The sequence below is a fragment of the Chiroxiphia lanceolata genome, chromosome 4 (genome assembly GCF_009829145.1).
Source record: "Chiroxiphia lanceolata isolate bChiLan1 chromosome 4, bChiLan1.pri, whole genome shotgun sequence".
Lineage (NCBI taxonomy): Eukaryota > Metazoa > Chordata > Aves > Passeriformes > Pipridae > Chiroxiphia > Chiroxiphia lanceolata.
The window spans coordinates 29,763,202-29,778,193 of record NC_045640.1 but is presented as its reverse complement, the minus strand read 5'-3'; the positions used below and the strand labels follow the sequence as shown (position 1 = coordinate 29,778,193).

At 35.4% G+C, this 14,992-nt stretch overlaps 1 protein-coding gene across 3 annotated transcripts in view; it reads left to right on the top strand.

Moving 5' to 3' along the window:
- Positions 1 to 14,992, top strand: part of DLC1 (DLC1 Rho GTPase activating protein) — a 260,438-nt gene that overhangs the window by 85,815 nt on the left and 159,631 nt on the right. For all 3 annotated transcript variants that reach the window (XM_032685723.1, XM_032685722.1, XM_032685721.1), the window contains exons 3-4: positions 370 to 519; positions 3,070 to 3,210. In XM_032685723.1, the coding sequence (XP_032541614.1) occupies positions 370 to 519; positions 3,070 to 3,210 (291 nt within the window). The remainder of the gene's footprint in view (positions 1 to 369; positions 520 to 3,069; positions 3,211 to 14,992) is intronic.

The window sequence follows — 14,992 nt, the reverse complement described above, 5'->3', positions numbered from 1 at the left end:
TGAGAAATGTTTAGAATCAGTAGCTGTTTTAAAAGTATGTGTATCAAGGGGATGATAATGATGCATTTGTGCTAAAAAATTGTGCTTTTTTAAAAATTTACTTGCCATAATGGATGGATGTTAAACATTAACATAAAATGTTTTCCCAGCTGTAAGTCAACACTCAGTAAACTGGTTACACAAAACAGTATTTTACAAAAAAACCCTAAATATTCTGCTTATTATTCAGTGTGCTTTCGTGTCAAATCAAGAAATAAAGCTTTTATAATTTAAGCTTTTTTTTTTCAAGTATTGCCATTTCAGATTTATTAATTGTATGTTCCGTAGGAAACAGATTTACCAATTGTATTGTTCAATTCTGTTCCATAGGAAATAGCAGAAGATCGGGATCGTTCACGACTGGATTCAATGGTGCTGTTAATTATGAAACTGGACCAGCTTGACCAGGATATTGAAAATGCTCTCAGTGCAAGCTCTTCCCCATCCAGCACCCCAACATATAAACGAAGGCATATACCTGTAAGCCAATTTGCTCAATTTCCTTATTATTCTGAGTAGAATCCTTTTTTACTTTACTTTTTTCTTTCAGTCCTCACATTTATCAACTCTTTGATTTCAGAACCCAAGCTCCTTTTGTAAAGAATTTGACTTGTATTTTTTTTGCATGTATATAAATTTTGAAGGCAGTAATATTTGTATCCATTCTTTCTTTTGGCATGATTTCATAAATGAGAGCTTCAGAACTCCCAGATGAAACAAAGGGAGATAACAAGATTCAGAAAATGTCTGGCTCTCTCATTATCACTTACTGCAAGTGCAGAGTCAGCACAGAGTCAGGATCACACCAGTCTCAGAACATTTGACATTAAATAGAACTGAAAGTAAATCTGAGCTGCAGGTCTTGTTTTTCTACTAGTGGGAAACACACTTAGAAAATTCTCTATCATTCAAAGTAAGATTCTGGGCAGAAACATGCACTTTAATTATTTAAATGTCTTCTTTTTTATTTACTTAAATGGACAATTCTTTGCTGAGAGTAGTCTGAAAGGAGATGGGACAGCTCACAAGCATGACTGATGCATTCTCTTTTTTTCTGTAAAATGTTTACACACATAACTATGAAGAACATGAAATGGCTGACCCAAGGTGTTCTCCTGCAGGCTTCCTGTTAATTTCATCCACATGTGCTGCAGCTGCTTTTCAATTCAAGAAACTTGAGAAATACTGCCCCAAGATCTCTAACATTCAGGTCATTTGTTTTTGTTAGTGATATTTTCTTTAAAATAATGAGGAGTTTTTCCTATTAAAGACAGACTTTATTATTGCTAAGTGAGTGGTCTACAGGTGAAAAAAAAGCTGTATTCAAGTTTCAGTAGGTTTGATCAGGTGAAGATTTTAAAATATATCATTTTTAAAGGACATCACATAATTTCTCTTTTAACGGTTACACATGTTCCCCATGGATATCAATGTTCTCACAGTATCTCCTTGAGCACTGATGACACAGAAAAGCTGAAATACACTGTTAATATCTGTTCTCTGTATCTCACCAATCTGTGCCAGCATTTTAGCTAATTTCTTACAGCAATAAAGTGAGTTGAGGTAATCTGTGTAAATAAGCCTGCATGATAATCAGAGCAAAGCAACCATTCAGAAAGACAGCTTGCATCAAAAATGGTATATATGCTATCTATATATGCTAATTTTCTAGGGGTTTGTTGAGCCTTTGATTATTATGTATTAGAGGATCAAAAGATCTGGTTTTCAGGGCATTTAGGTTTGGAGTTCAGGCTCATATTGATTTTATAGTAACAAAGCATTTGAATGTGATATAAAAACATGGGTGACAGGGCAGGGAGCACGATTCTGTACTGTGGCAGCATAGTTCTGCTAAGCAGAAAATTCTAAGAGCAGCTGTAGCCAAACTGACTGCTACAGAGGCCTTTCTATGACACTTCTGCATTTCCAAGTGCTTCGCATTGCAGAGGACTAACTGGCAGGAAATACCTGACTCAAATACATGGTCCTACCTAGAATGCAGCATTGTCTCTAACTTCTAACCGTTTTCAGAAAACCACACACTTGTGTACATGGTGTAGAGACACCTGTCTAATTGGCAGCTTTAGTTTGGCAGACCACAGACTTAACTGGAATTAATAAATCAAAGGGTGCTGTATCTTTTCAGTTCAGGAGCAGAACTCCTGAGATGTCGCTGCCTCATATTTCACCTATTCTAGGAAACTGGCACTAGGAAACTGGGGCTTTGTCTGCACAGAGTTGTCTGGAGTTAATAGTTCAGGGGTTTTATTGTGTACTCTGTAGCTGTATTCAAGCAGGCTGCTCCTCAGCTAACAATCCTGACAGTGTATGGCTGGTTCTACACACAGCCAGGTCTTTGCCATACATGTGTCACAATTTATCTGCAAGCAGTATAATCCCCTGCTCTCACTCTATGCAGTAAATAAAGCACGTACTATATTTTTACTTCCTCAACAATAAAACTTACCATATATCTTCTTTTTATTCCCAAAAAGAGGAATGTAATCAGTATCATTAAAAGTAAGGGCATTTTAATCAAAAATAGCATTTGGCTGATAAGTGTCTGCTATTTCCAAAAAACTAGGGAGCTGTACCTCTGAATTGTATAAACTGCTGCATGGTGATGTCATTTCAGCTGTGTAATGGCTCACAGATGTTCGCTAGCTTGCAGTGCTGCAGAGACAGAAGGTGGGAGAACACAGGAAATACTGAACATCAGAGGAAAATGTCAAACTTCTGCAGCCCCAAACTGATTTTTCTTACCTTGAATTCTAACATTTATGGGAATTATAGCTTTGATGTTAGCAGTGATTTATAATTTCAGAACAGCAGCTAATGGAAATCACCACATTGAAAAGGACAGCAAATGAATGTGTAGGTAATGGAAATGAGTAGGGGAAATTACTCTTACACAGAGAATTAAGCATATGTATTTAAGTGAGCTTGCCTAAATATTTCCATTATTTAGCAGAAGTAAGTTTTTATTTCATGTTCACATTTACTAAAGAGACTTGCAATACTTTTTTACAGGATGTTGAATCTGGTTCTGAAAGTGGAGTGGATGTTGCTTCAGTAAATCAGTCACAAACAAACTTATCTCCTAACATTCACGCTCCTGACCTAGCATCTCCCTCTTCAGTAGCCAGCTCTGGAGCTATACCAAAGGCTGGGGTGAGTACAAAGGTTATATTTTTTTAACTTCTCTCATGATTACAGCTTGGAAGTGAAATTAAGAAATATTATACTATTCATTACTTGGATGATACAGCAGAATGTGTGTGACGGTAAGAAAAAAAGGACTAATAATGCAGGTTGTCTCAAAGTGCCATTTGAGTGGCAAACAATCCTAGAAGTTTCACATTTAAAAACCCACTATTAACAGCTGATGATTGTAATAAGCTGAGTTTTTACATGAGAAAATAAATTATAGGAGCTATTTCATTTAGGAAGTGGTATTGCTTGGAACGTTTCCTAAATCTCATGGAGGATGCAGCCAGAGAAAAAGATGGTTGAATTATGTGGCTTGATTTATGATGGCTGAACTCAGTCACCCTAGTCCTCTTGAAAGGTTAAACTGTTGTGTTCTGCAAGCAGAGCTATTACCCTACTGAAGGAAGAATGTCATTCTAAGGCAAAATTTGGCAAGTGGTTTCAGATGCTTATGATCGGGGGGAAGACTCTGAGCAAGCAGACCCTTTTCTGCAGGTCCCAGTGGCGAGGAAGGGCCGGCCTGAGAGCTCAGATATGGCAAGGAACCTCCTTCTAGACCCATTCCTAGATACATATATATAGGCTCCTTTCTTTTGCCTTTGTCCATCTTTTGAAGAATCTTTCTTCATAATGCTTCAGCCATCAGCATATGCCAAAAAGCTTGGATGTCCTAGAAACTCCTGGCATACTGTTTGTTCCCTCTTGCACTTGCCATTTCTACTGCCTCAAGAAGCACAGAAATCTAGACTCTTCTAAGCTTTGCCTACACTGAAAAGTCTTAGCACAACTCCTGCTCCATCTGTTCACAAATTCAAATACTTCTGGTAACCAGCAGAAATTCTGGGATAAAATATTAAAATAAAAAGTGTGGTTAGCATAAATATATATGTTTAGAACAAATCTATAAAAAGTAAAATAGAGGCCAACTGTCATTTACTGCACTGCAATAATAGCAAGTTAACTAATGCCTTTGATTGAGGCAGCAACAAAAGTTCTAATAAACATTTACATTTAGGATTGTTCACTTGTACAAAAATAAATTCCCTTGTAATTTATCATTGGTGCATAACTATAGCAAAACAGAGAGCTCTGCACTCTGTCACTGCATACAATGCAGCACAAATTCTCAAATAAGTACATATGTTATACCACAAGGTGATATACCATTTACCAGATCCTGAGAAGCACACAGACACTTGTTAAGGAGTTAAACATCCCTTTTAAATGTAGGTTTCTCTACTAACCTAGCACCTGGCTTTGCAGAAGTGTGAGTCACTTCCTTTCACTTAGATATTATGTGTTAATTCACCTTCAGTAAGCATTTGTTTGACTTTTACTCTGATGAACATATCTGCAACTGTTTTACTACTTAATTTTATAAACTTTTGATAAGTGAAGTTAAATTTTCTCCAAATTCAACTCTCTCCTAAAGTTTTGCAGGCTGCAGCTCCCCATGGTCTACATGGGGATTTGGGGATAGGCTCTTTTAAGTAAGTATGTTCAGATAAAGGTCATATTTTCATTTTTATAGTATGTTGGATAAGGTACAAAAAAGTGGATAATTTTTGCTGGAGTGTAGTTCTCCTACAAATTGGGGAAAACAAGATCCTCTCAGATGTTCTTTTTACTCCTTTTGCCTTGGGGCTTTCAGATTGTTTTGATTGTGCACCCTTCCGATCCACAAACTGAGCACAAACAGTACTCTGTGCGCTGTGGCTTCAACTGTTCAAAACTTCATACACCTCCCTACCTGCAGTGAAACTTAATTTGAAAGCATAAGTTTTCTTGCAATGTGCTAGAAGAAAATAAGCTTTCATTCTTGCCCTGTGCGTCTCTGCCTGTGTTGTTCATCTGGTCTGCATGGCCAGATAGACTGCCGCTAATTGCTTGATTGCAAACGTATATTAGTAGAAAAGAAGTTCACATATTCTTCCTGTCATGTTTAGCATTGGGATCTACTCAGGATGAATGTTTCAAAATGGTATATTGAATGGCATGTCCGTGAAACACTGTCCAGGGCAGACTTCAGGGATGTCTGTGTACAGATGATTTCTATGTAGCGATCTCCTCTGAAAATTCTAAAAGCATAGTATTCTATCTGTAAGACAGGCTGTCCTCATAATTTTGGGGAGCTTGGGGGGATTTTTTTGTTTTGCTTTTGCTTTTCTTTATCTGTTTTTTTTTTGTTGTTGTTTGCTTGGTTGGGTTTTTTTGTTTGTTTGTTTGTTTTGTCAGACTAGCTGATATAGGAATAAATCTATTCTACGCTGAAAACTCAACAAGCTACTTTTTAATGGTAATGGACTGTTTCAAAGATTTTACTCCCTTTTTGGAGTTTACAACTGCAGATCTTCAAGGATTCCAGATGCTTAGTCTTCAAGGATAACTTCTTTTGTTGCGTTTATTAATAGTATATAAACAGGAGTACAACGGCAATTAGTTATATTGTGGAGTGATATGTGGTATTTTTAAACAAACTATAGCAAACTGCTGAACGCATCAAAATCAGACTGTAAAGATAAAACACAACATCATGTGCAGACCTGGGGAGTGGGAACAATAAGGCAGGGCAGGGAGACATGGGTTCAGATCTAGTCCCTGATAAAGAACTTGTAAATTATATTAACTACATAAGATATAGCTCACAAATAGGAAATCTGTGTACAGACAAGCTGTGTCCATTCATGTTAATTCAGCTTTATATGGATTTAAACCAAACAATTTCAAACAATATCACAATGTGCTGGAAAATCCATAAGCAGAATTTGGTTTGATAACCCAAGCGGACATGATTCAGTCACTGGTTTATGGAAAGCAGGAGGTTTTAAATTTTCATGGGCAGATTTTATGAAATGTGAAAAAAGAACTATATTTAAAAATTCAGCATCAATTATAATTTTCTTTGTAAATTAATAATAGATATTATTTTAAATAAAAATTAGTGTATGTGTGTGTACTTTCACGCACAAGTTATTTACATTTCGTGAAAATCCATGTATGGATAGTCAAATCCATTCTTGTCAGTGTAAATGCCTGTGTACAGTACATATCCATATATATAACCATACACATGCATGCACACACACACAGAAAACTTCTTACCGAATATGGGCATGACAAAGAACAGGATTCTCCCCAGAGCATTCTAGAAAGGCTTTTCTATGATTCTGCAGGGTGCAACATGAAAGTCTTTGATATGCCAATGTAGCTGGTATTTTTGAGATTATGAGAAGCATACAACTGAATAGCCTTCGCCCTAAATTGAGGATGTCACTTTTATATTTCATGGTCAGGGTAAAATAGCATCATATGATCAGTAGAGTGCTTGATCCACAAACTGTACATGTTTGGCAAGGTGCACATATGGACAACCCTTGTGAAATAAGGTTTCACATGACTGAACAGGCACATTTCTCATGTAATTTAGGATGGGATAATAAGAAATGGTTTTGGCACCCTTATATTGCTTATGTTTGCAGAGTAAAAAATGTTCATGCTTCTATCATTAACACATCTCTGTATTCTGGGGTTTTGTTAATCAGTCTCCCAAACAGACAAAGATTTTAGTATATTAAGACTTTTTTATGCAGTCTGGTTTTTTTACCTTCCTCTATACGAAAAAATTGGCAAAAGGGCAATAGCAACTAAGGCCTTAAAGTTGTAGCCAAATTTTTGTCCTTGAACATCTGCTCTGCAAAGCCTATTTATTTTCTGTTCAGGTGAAAGAAAAAAAATCCATGATTATTTTCTACTGCTTTTCTTGGCAGTCTTGTTCCTCCTGCTTCAACAGTGTCCAATTTAGCCTTAATCACACTGTGCAAAGGTAATCAAGCATCTATTATCACCAAAATAGCTGGTACCTAGGAGAAGATTGTTTTTCAGATTAGCTATAATGACTCATTTAAGATACATCCAGTTCTCAAGGTGGTTTAAGAACCAGTTATGCCTGGAAGTATAAAATTACCTAGTTTGTCTGAGCATTAGAATGGGCTTTAGGCATGGCTACTAGTATCAGTGAAGCCTTGGATGAGCTCAGGAGTCCACTTTCACAAATCTTGTTACTGTATGGGGACAGTTGTGTTATCTTAATGACAGATTTGCGAACTTTTCATTTGCTTGTACTAAAATAATTTAGCCTTTCACATATGCTTTTGATTCATATTATATTTTAAAATTTGATCTTTTTAAAGAAAGCCAAATCATTTTGTGAAGAATGATTTTGAGACTTGTAGATTAAGAAGCAGAATTCAAGTTTCTTCCTACTTTACTAGACTGTTTTTTAATTAGGAAAGAAGATAAAATTTATGAGAAGTACAAGGAAATCTTTATTTCAGAATTAAATATTCACAAAGAAGAATTATTAGAATTACTTCAAGAGTTTGAACTGCTTACATTTTCTACTGCATTATCCTTTATAGTAAATTGAAAGAACTATGAAGTATGCAAACACATGCAGACTATGTCAGTGAATTTGTCCTGACAAATTTTTCACAATGGGTCAGCAATTTGAAAGGTTTGGTGATTTGATTTGAAAGATTTTGATGACTGAATCATACTTTTATGTTAAATTTTACTTTTTATCTAGGTCCTCATATCACTTTTCTAAATTTTGCTGCTATTATAGTGTTCCTTGAATTCTTATTTTACTCATTCAGGCAAAACTGGAAGTTATTCTAGTAAGCATCAGGGAGAAAGACTCTTACTATTAATTCAAATATTGTTCCTTTAAAACTGATAATTTTTATGAACAGAAGATGAGAAAAGACTTCTCTAGACCTGACCAAGTAATATTGTCTTTCATATCTATGTTTAAAAGAAAGCGTTTTAGAAAACACGGCAAGACAATAAATCATGAAAGTAACTTTTCACACAATCACATACTCACTTGAATTCTATTAGCCTGTTATTTCACCCTACAGAAAGCAAATTACCATGAAGTTACATCTGTCAATCACGTATAAGAAAACAGCAGCGTTATGCTGTATTTGTTACATGAACTTCTCAAAAATTTTCTTTGACTCTGGCTTGTTCCCCAAAGGAATGAGCATTTTGTTTTAAGTACATCTTCCTATGTTAATCCCAAGTGTATTTATTTTTTTCAAGTGAAATGGCAGAGCTTTTTGTCTTTTTGTTCTGTGAAATCTTTTAAGCACCATAAATCTTAAAGGTGAGCCTTTTTTTTTTTTCTTTTTTTTTTCAATGAGAGCAATCCACTCCTACAATTTGAACGAAAACCACTGAATCCAGTCATGACACCTTTGACAGTGCTGCTTTGGTCAGGAAGAGTCTCTCTCACACTTTTTCTGTCCCTCAGTGTTGAATCCTGAGTTACCAACATAAATTCACAGTGCAATTTTATATGGCTACAGCACAACCCAGGAAATGCATGTATTGGGCTGAAGTTGTTCATTTACATTTCTGTCTCTTCTTGTTTGTAGCAGCCATGCTTATACACAGGTTTTTTCCTCATGTTTTCTTCCTTCTGCAGAGTTGCTGACGCTGTCTTCAACCCTATATCATTCTGATTGTGTACAATAACCAATTTTTATAAACTGAAGCAAAAGTTTATGACTTCTTCAGCAGTAACATCGCTAATTGCGCTGTTACTAATGTTAAGTACATTTTTTTCACCGTATGCTGCCACCTGGTGTCTAGCTCTTTTAAATGACCTGCGCTGGGCAGGGGACATCAGGCGCTTACACAGGATTTTCATCTTATTCAGACGTATTCTGAATATTTATTAGATATAAGAGACTAAAGGCCGACATTTTTCTGTGATAATGAAGTTTTAAAGGAAATTGTAGTGGATGGGGATACTTTCAGAAATGCTAAAAAATTTTCACTTAGTCTTAATAGGATTTGATTTTATAATAATGGAGGATAAATTCAGCTCTTAATTAACAGAAGATGATTGGAAGATTTTAGATGACTCCCTTAAAATGCAAGTTTCACATTAGGAATTTTATATTCACACATGCAATAATTTATTTATACATTAAGTGTATTAAGGGCTGGTATTCCTAAAAGTCATATCTCATTTCCAACCAGCTACATAATTACTGACACAACATAATATCACAACTGCATGTGTACCACCGTAAGAGGAATGTGGGTTTGAGACCATCAAGTCTGGTATACTGGGAGGAAAAATACCCTACAGTGCACAGCCTTCCTGACAGACAGTCTCTCTTTGTTTTGCAAAATTCACAGTGGTTTTCATTTTTCTCATTTTATTCAAACCTCTTGTGAATGAGAATAGGGAACATCTTCTCTGTAAGAAAAATTAATAATAAGGTAATAATGATACCTGAAGTTGCCAATATTCAAGTAGTTCAATACAAAAATGTAAGTAAGGTTCTGTTTATATTTAAAGGTATCATGCTTAAATGTGTTAGTCAAATGTGTTAATGTAATGTGTTAATCAAATGTGTTATGGTTATGTCTGCCTGTAGTGAAACAGACTAAGAGGTCAAAATTACTCAAGATGAGCTCAGATTTGTGAACATATCTTGCATCTTTTCTGCATGAACAAAAAGAAAAAACAAACAAAAAAATCCCCAAAACAAACTAAAAACCACAAACAAACAAACAAAAAACAAAACCTGAAGGAATTATAATTTTTGTTAATTTTACTGTGGTAGGGAATCTAGAAATTGCAGTTCGGGCTCTCTAACATCCTGTTTACATTTGGGCCTGGGCAAGACAATTCCTAAACCCGTGGTTTGCATTACCACTTATTCATTGTAAATTAGACTTACTGACACCTGAAATCAAATCTGTTATGTTCTTGCACATGAACGTTGTGTTTATTAGAAATACTATATCTATATTTGAGAAATGGAAACTAAAATCTGTGACGGGAGGAATTTTATTGTGTTACTCTCAGGACTGATATCCTTTTATGTATCCTAAATTTAAATACTCAAGGTTTAATAGCAGGAAATTATCAGTGTTGTTGTTAAATGATCACAAGCAGATGCAGAGAGAGAGAGTTTTCCAAGTTCTCTAAGAACAAATCATCTGAACATCAGTCATGTGAATCATCTAAAGTTACACAATTTCAAACTTCAGCCTCACTTTAGCCTCATTGTGCATTCAGTTAAATCCATTTTCTCATAGGAGTAAATGTGTTTATCTCAACAAGACTGCAGAATTAATGCTTTGTGCCTCAGTTAAAAGGTTTAATGATCAAAATGAATTACTATAAGGACACGGAATGTTCCTCCCAATGCCATGTGCTTGCTATTGCTAAAGCTAGAATCATAGAATGGTTTGGGTTGGAAGGGACCTTAAAGATCATCTAGTTCCAACCTCACTGCCATGGCCAGGGACACATTCCACAAGACCAGTGGCTAATAAATACACACAGAATACCAAATACGAAAAACATAAAGAAAAATCGTAAGTAACCTTTCCCAAACATTGTGAAGCTTCCATTATGCCTATTATGACTACCTTCAAAGAATTGATTCATATGCCATTGATTAATAAATAATAGTTTAGACTGGATTTTACAAAAAATTTCTTCACCAAAAGGGCTGTTGAGCATTGGAATATGTTGCCCAGGGAAATGACTGAGTCACCATCCCTGGAGATATTTGTGTAGATGTGGCAGTTAGGGACGTGGTTTAGTGATGGACTTGGCAGTGCTGGGTTAATGGTTTGACTCAATGGTCTCAGAGGTCTTTTCCAGCCCAAATGACTCTATGATTCTATTGTAGACATTCAGAACAGGGTAGCCCAAGTTTCTATTTGGGTTCATGATGTAAATGAGAGTCATAGTTTGAAACAACTGTGTGATGCACAGAAGAATTGCTAGTGCCTCATTTTATAAAAGTCAAGACAAACCATTCCATATGTTAATTATTTGACTGTCTCAATGTACCACTGAGGTAACATTGTGACTTCAGTCCTGCCAAATACCCTGGTCCAAAAGACTGTCAGGTGTCTGCATAAAAATGATGATAGGCTGAATTTCAGCAAAGAGGGTCTCTGGAACACAAGACTATCATAAGAACTGGAACGTGAAATACAAGAATTCAGGCTCATACTCTAAATTACTGTGAATCTGGGGGAAATAAAAGGACATTTTCTATTTAGCTTATGAATAGAGGTGTTCTGGAAAAACACATACATAATAAAGAATTAATTACTTAGAACATTTCTTTTGGGTTTCAGAACTCTTTCTAAACTAATGACTGTGAAGCAAAGAACACCATCTCACCAATTTATAATTCTCCCCCTGATTTACTGCTATGCATCCCAGGATTATCTAGGGAATAGCTGAAGCTTGTTCTAAGAACAAGCTAGAAATTAGTATAAACTTTTAGGAAAAATTGTGAAGTTTAGATATTACTTTTAGGTGAATTTACTGCTATTTTTAATGATAAATATACCTTTCGGTGTCAGATAAATAAATAACATTACTTAAGTATTGCAAAAAGCATTTGTTACCATAGTTTCTTATTCTGAATAACATAGTTTAGTCCTTGCTATTTGAAAACTGATATTAATGAAGATGTATGCAACATATTACTGACTTGGGTTTGACATTTATAGAATATCTAACAAAAAAATTGCCATGCATAAATAAATCGCGTTTTATTAGTCAGTTGTCTATTTTTCAGTTGACATTTAGAAATTACTCATTGTAACTTTGATAACCAAATGTTTTGACTGAGGAAAAAAATTGTCAGTGAAAATTTCTAAGTCGCGTATTGACTTAGAAGTAGTTCCCAAAGCAATGTTTATATTGGAAAAGGAAAGAAATATGCAGACATCAATTTGCAAGTAGGAAAAAAAAGTGTTTTATCTGTTGTGCATGGATAAAATAACCTGTTTAGTTATTTGCACTCCTTGCAAGCAAATAGATGCTTCTCATGATACTTACTGCCAGATAAGTCTCCTGGCAGCCTTGTCTCCTTTCAGTGGTTTGTGGATATTCATATACTGTCTCATTTACTGGAATCTTCCAAGTGAAAATTGTAAGTAAATGACTTCTTCTAAAAGCTATTTGTAACCATTAGGTTAGAGGGTTAGCTTAAATATTATGGTGATGGAAACAGTAGGTGGACATTGATATTCCCTTTGTTCAAGAGGAAGAGCCTAAAGAACTTTCAAAACATAGCAAATAGCAAATTTCAGATGGGCTTGCTGATAACACTATCTTGAATACTCTTTTATCAGACATAGGCTGATTTTGCAGACTAGTGGTGTTGAGGACAGGGATTCAGCCTACTATATTAGATATTAACTTGGGAAGGAAGAAAGCAAAATTTCACTGTGTGTAAACTTAGGTATATTTACACTTTAAAAAAAAAATTTAAAGCTTATTAAAAACGTTCTTTATAAGGAAATCTTTTCCTCATAGAAAATCAATAGGAGAAGGCTCCGTTTCTCTAGCCATGGTAGGTCTTATAGAATGTCAGAATATCAGCAATTTTTTTTTATTTAAACAACACTGATACGAAGCTGGTCAAGTCTGAATTTTGAGAGTTTGCTAGGATTTGCTTTCCATAGCAATATGTTCTGAATGTCAGACACTATGTGAAATGTTCCCATTTGTTCTCCAATTTTATTACCTGATAAGTTTAGTTTAAAACTGTCTTCTGTACTCTTCCATATGGATTGAGTTGAATCCTTACCAAGTTTCTCCTTTCTTTCTTGAAGTTACTTAAATATGTTTAACGGTATGTCAGTATGAAATTTTAAGTCTTTTTCAGCACCTACCAAGAAAAGCCTATCTGACATTTATATCATTCTGTTTGTTTTTTATATCATTGTGTTTGGGGGTTTTTTAAATACTTTGCAAATTTTCCATGTCAGTATGTAACCTACATAGTGCATTTCTGCATTGAAGAACTCCAATTCTGAGCTCAACTATGAGATTCTTGTTACATGCATGTGCAAAGATGGGGAAAATTGTTAAATCCCTGTTAGTTAGAAGCCTGTGGAAAATTGCTGCTAAGTATGTCAATATGTCATTCTTATGTCAATGGCTTTAAGAAATTTATTTCCTTGAAGAAAAACAAAGTCATTAAGCACTGAGTTTTAATAACAGATTTTTTTTGTTGTTTAAATTGCTGCAATTCAGAGGTGTATACATCTGAGTGGAATTTCATTAGCTTTGATATCAGCTAATGTTTGCAAAAGTGATCACTGGAGGAGATGGTGATAGGTATAGGTGAGGTACACAGGAAGTAATCATTACTTCTTAAAAATAAGGGACAGTATTTTTAAAAGGTTAAATCTGTGAAACTTCCTAATGTTTTGGAAGGTAAAAGTAAATTGGTCTCAAAATGTGCCTAGACATTTTTCTAGGATAAAGTTTGTAACCCATCAAAATAGCAGATGGAAACTTCTGTACATTATCATCACAGTCTTACTGTCAGTCATTCAACAAAATCCTGATGGAGGAGTTGCATTTGACTCAAGAATCACAGCTTGTCACTGGGATTTCCATGTTTTTATACACATCCTCTGATCTACTACAGGTCCGGGGAGAGGAAAATGGTCTAGATTGATCCAATACAACCATAGACATGCTCAGAACCATTGACAGCTGGACATGGAAGCCCTTATATGGGCTATTTCTCTTGCATGTAAACTGTTTCTCTTGCATAGAGTTTTATCTCAGTATAACTTGTCCTACTGACATCTGCCTTCTCTGTTTCATGTCTGATAGAGCCTTTCGTAGCAATTAATAAATGCCAAACATTACTGGGAAATTCTGATGAAAAGAAGGAATCTGAAATTTTCTGTTAAAAATGTACTGAGATATATTGCATCAGTTATTACATCTGTACATCTCACTATTTTTAGAATTCTGTCTCTCTGAAAGGAAATACTTGGAAGATATGTTGGAGCATAAATTTCACCACATGCAGAAGACCAGCATAAGGACTTTTAATGCATTTACTTGTAATTGCTTAAAACAGTGTTGTAGATCATCTTACTGTGTTTAACTGAGCAGAAAATGTCCTGTGTCAAAACACCACAGAAATAGAAATATTCATACATTTGTGACTCTTTCCATCCTATTCAGTAATAACTCAAGATACCTTCAGAATCACTAGAAAGGGAATTTCAGAAAGGTACTTGCTGAACAGTATGAAGGAATGGAAAGGAAGAGAGGTACTTGGAGACTTGCTGTAGAAAGCTAGGTTGCAGCTTTTATGGAAACTGGGGATAAGGGGCCTTAAAACTATGAAAAAACTTGAACTTTTTGCCAGCAGACCAATAGGTGACAAAAGGCTGCAACTTTGCTCAGTCCAGCAGTGTTGCACAAGAGTTTCAGCTGGGAACAAACTGTTGTTTGTGAGATTTTGTGAGTGCTTATTACATCTCCCTAGGAATTAGATCACTGGGAGAGAAGCAGTCAAACCAAATAGCCGATATTGAAAATCATCTTGTGACTGAGACCCACTGGACACTTTTCTTACCCCTCAGCAATTCAGGAGAATGGAAAGATCAGAGTGTTTTGAAGATGGAAAAAATAGTGTTATTTCAGTTCATTTGAAAGGTCATGCTGGCCTAGAATTGCAATTGCTTTCTGTCTCCTCCTTTGTGTGATTCAAGGAGGGGATTCGAATTGTCCAGCTGTCCCATGCAGTACTGTCATAAAAAACAGGTGAGATGCACAATGATTGCAGGTACAGCAATCACATTTGAGCTGCCAAAAAATTATTCAGAAACATACTGCTTTGAATATCTGCCACGTTAGTCTCCAATAATGATAATAACT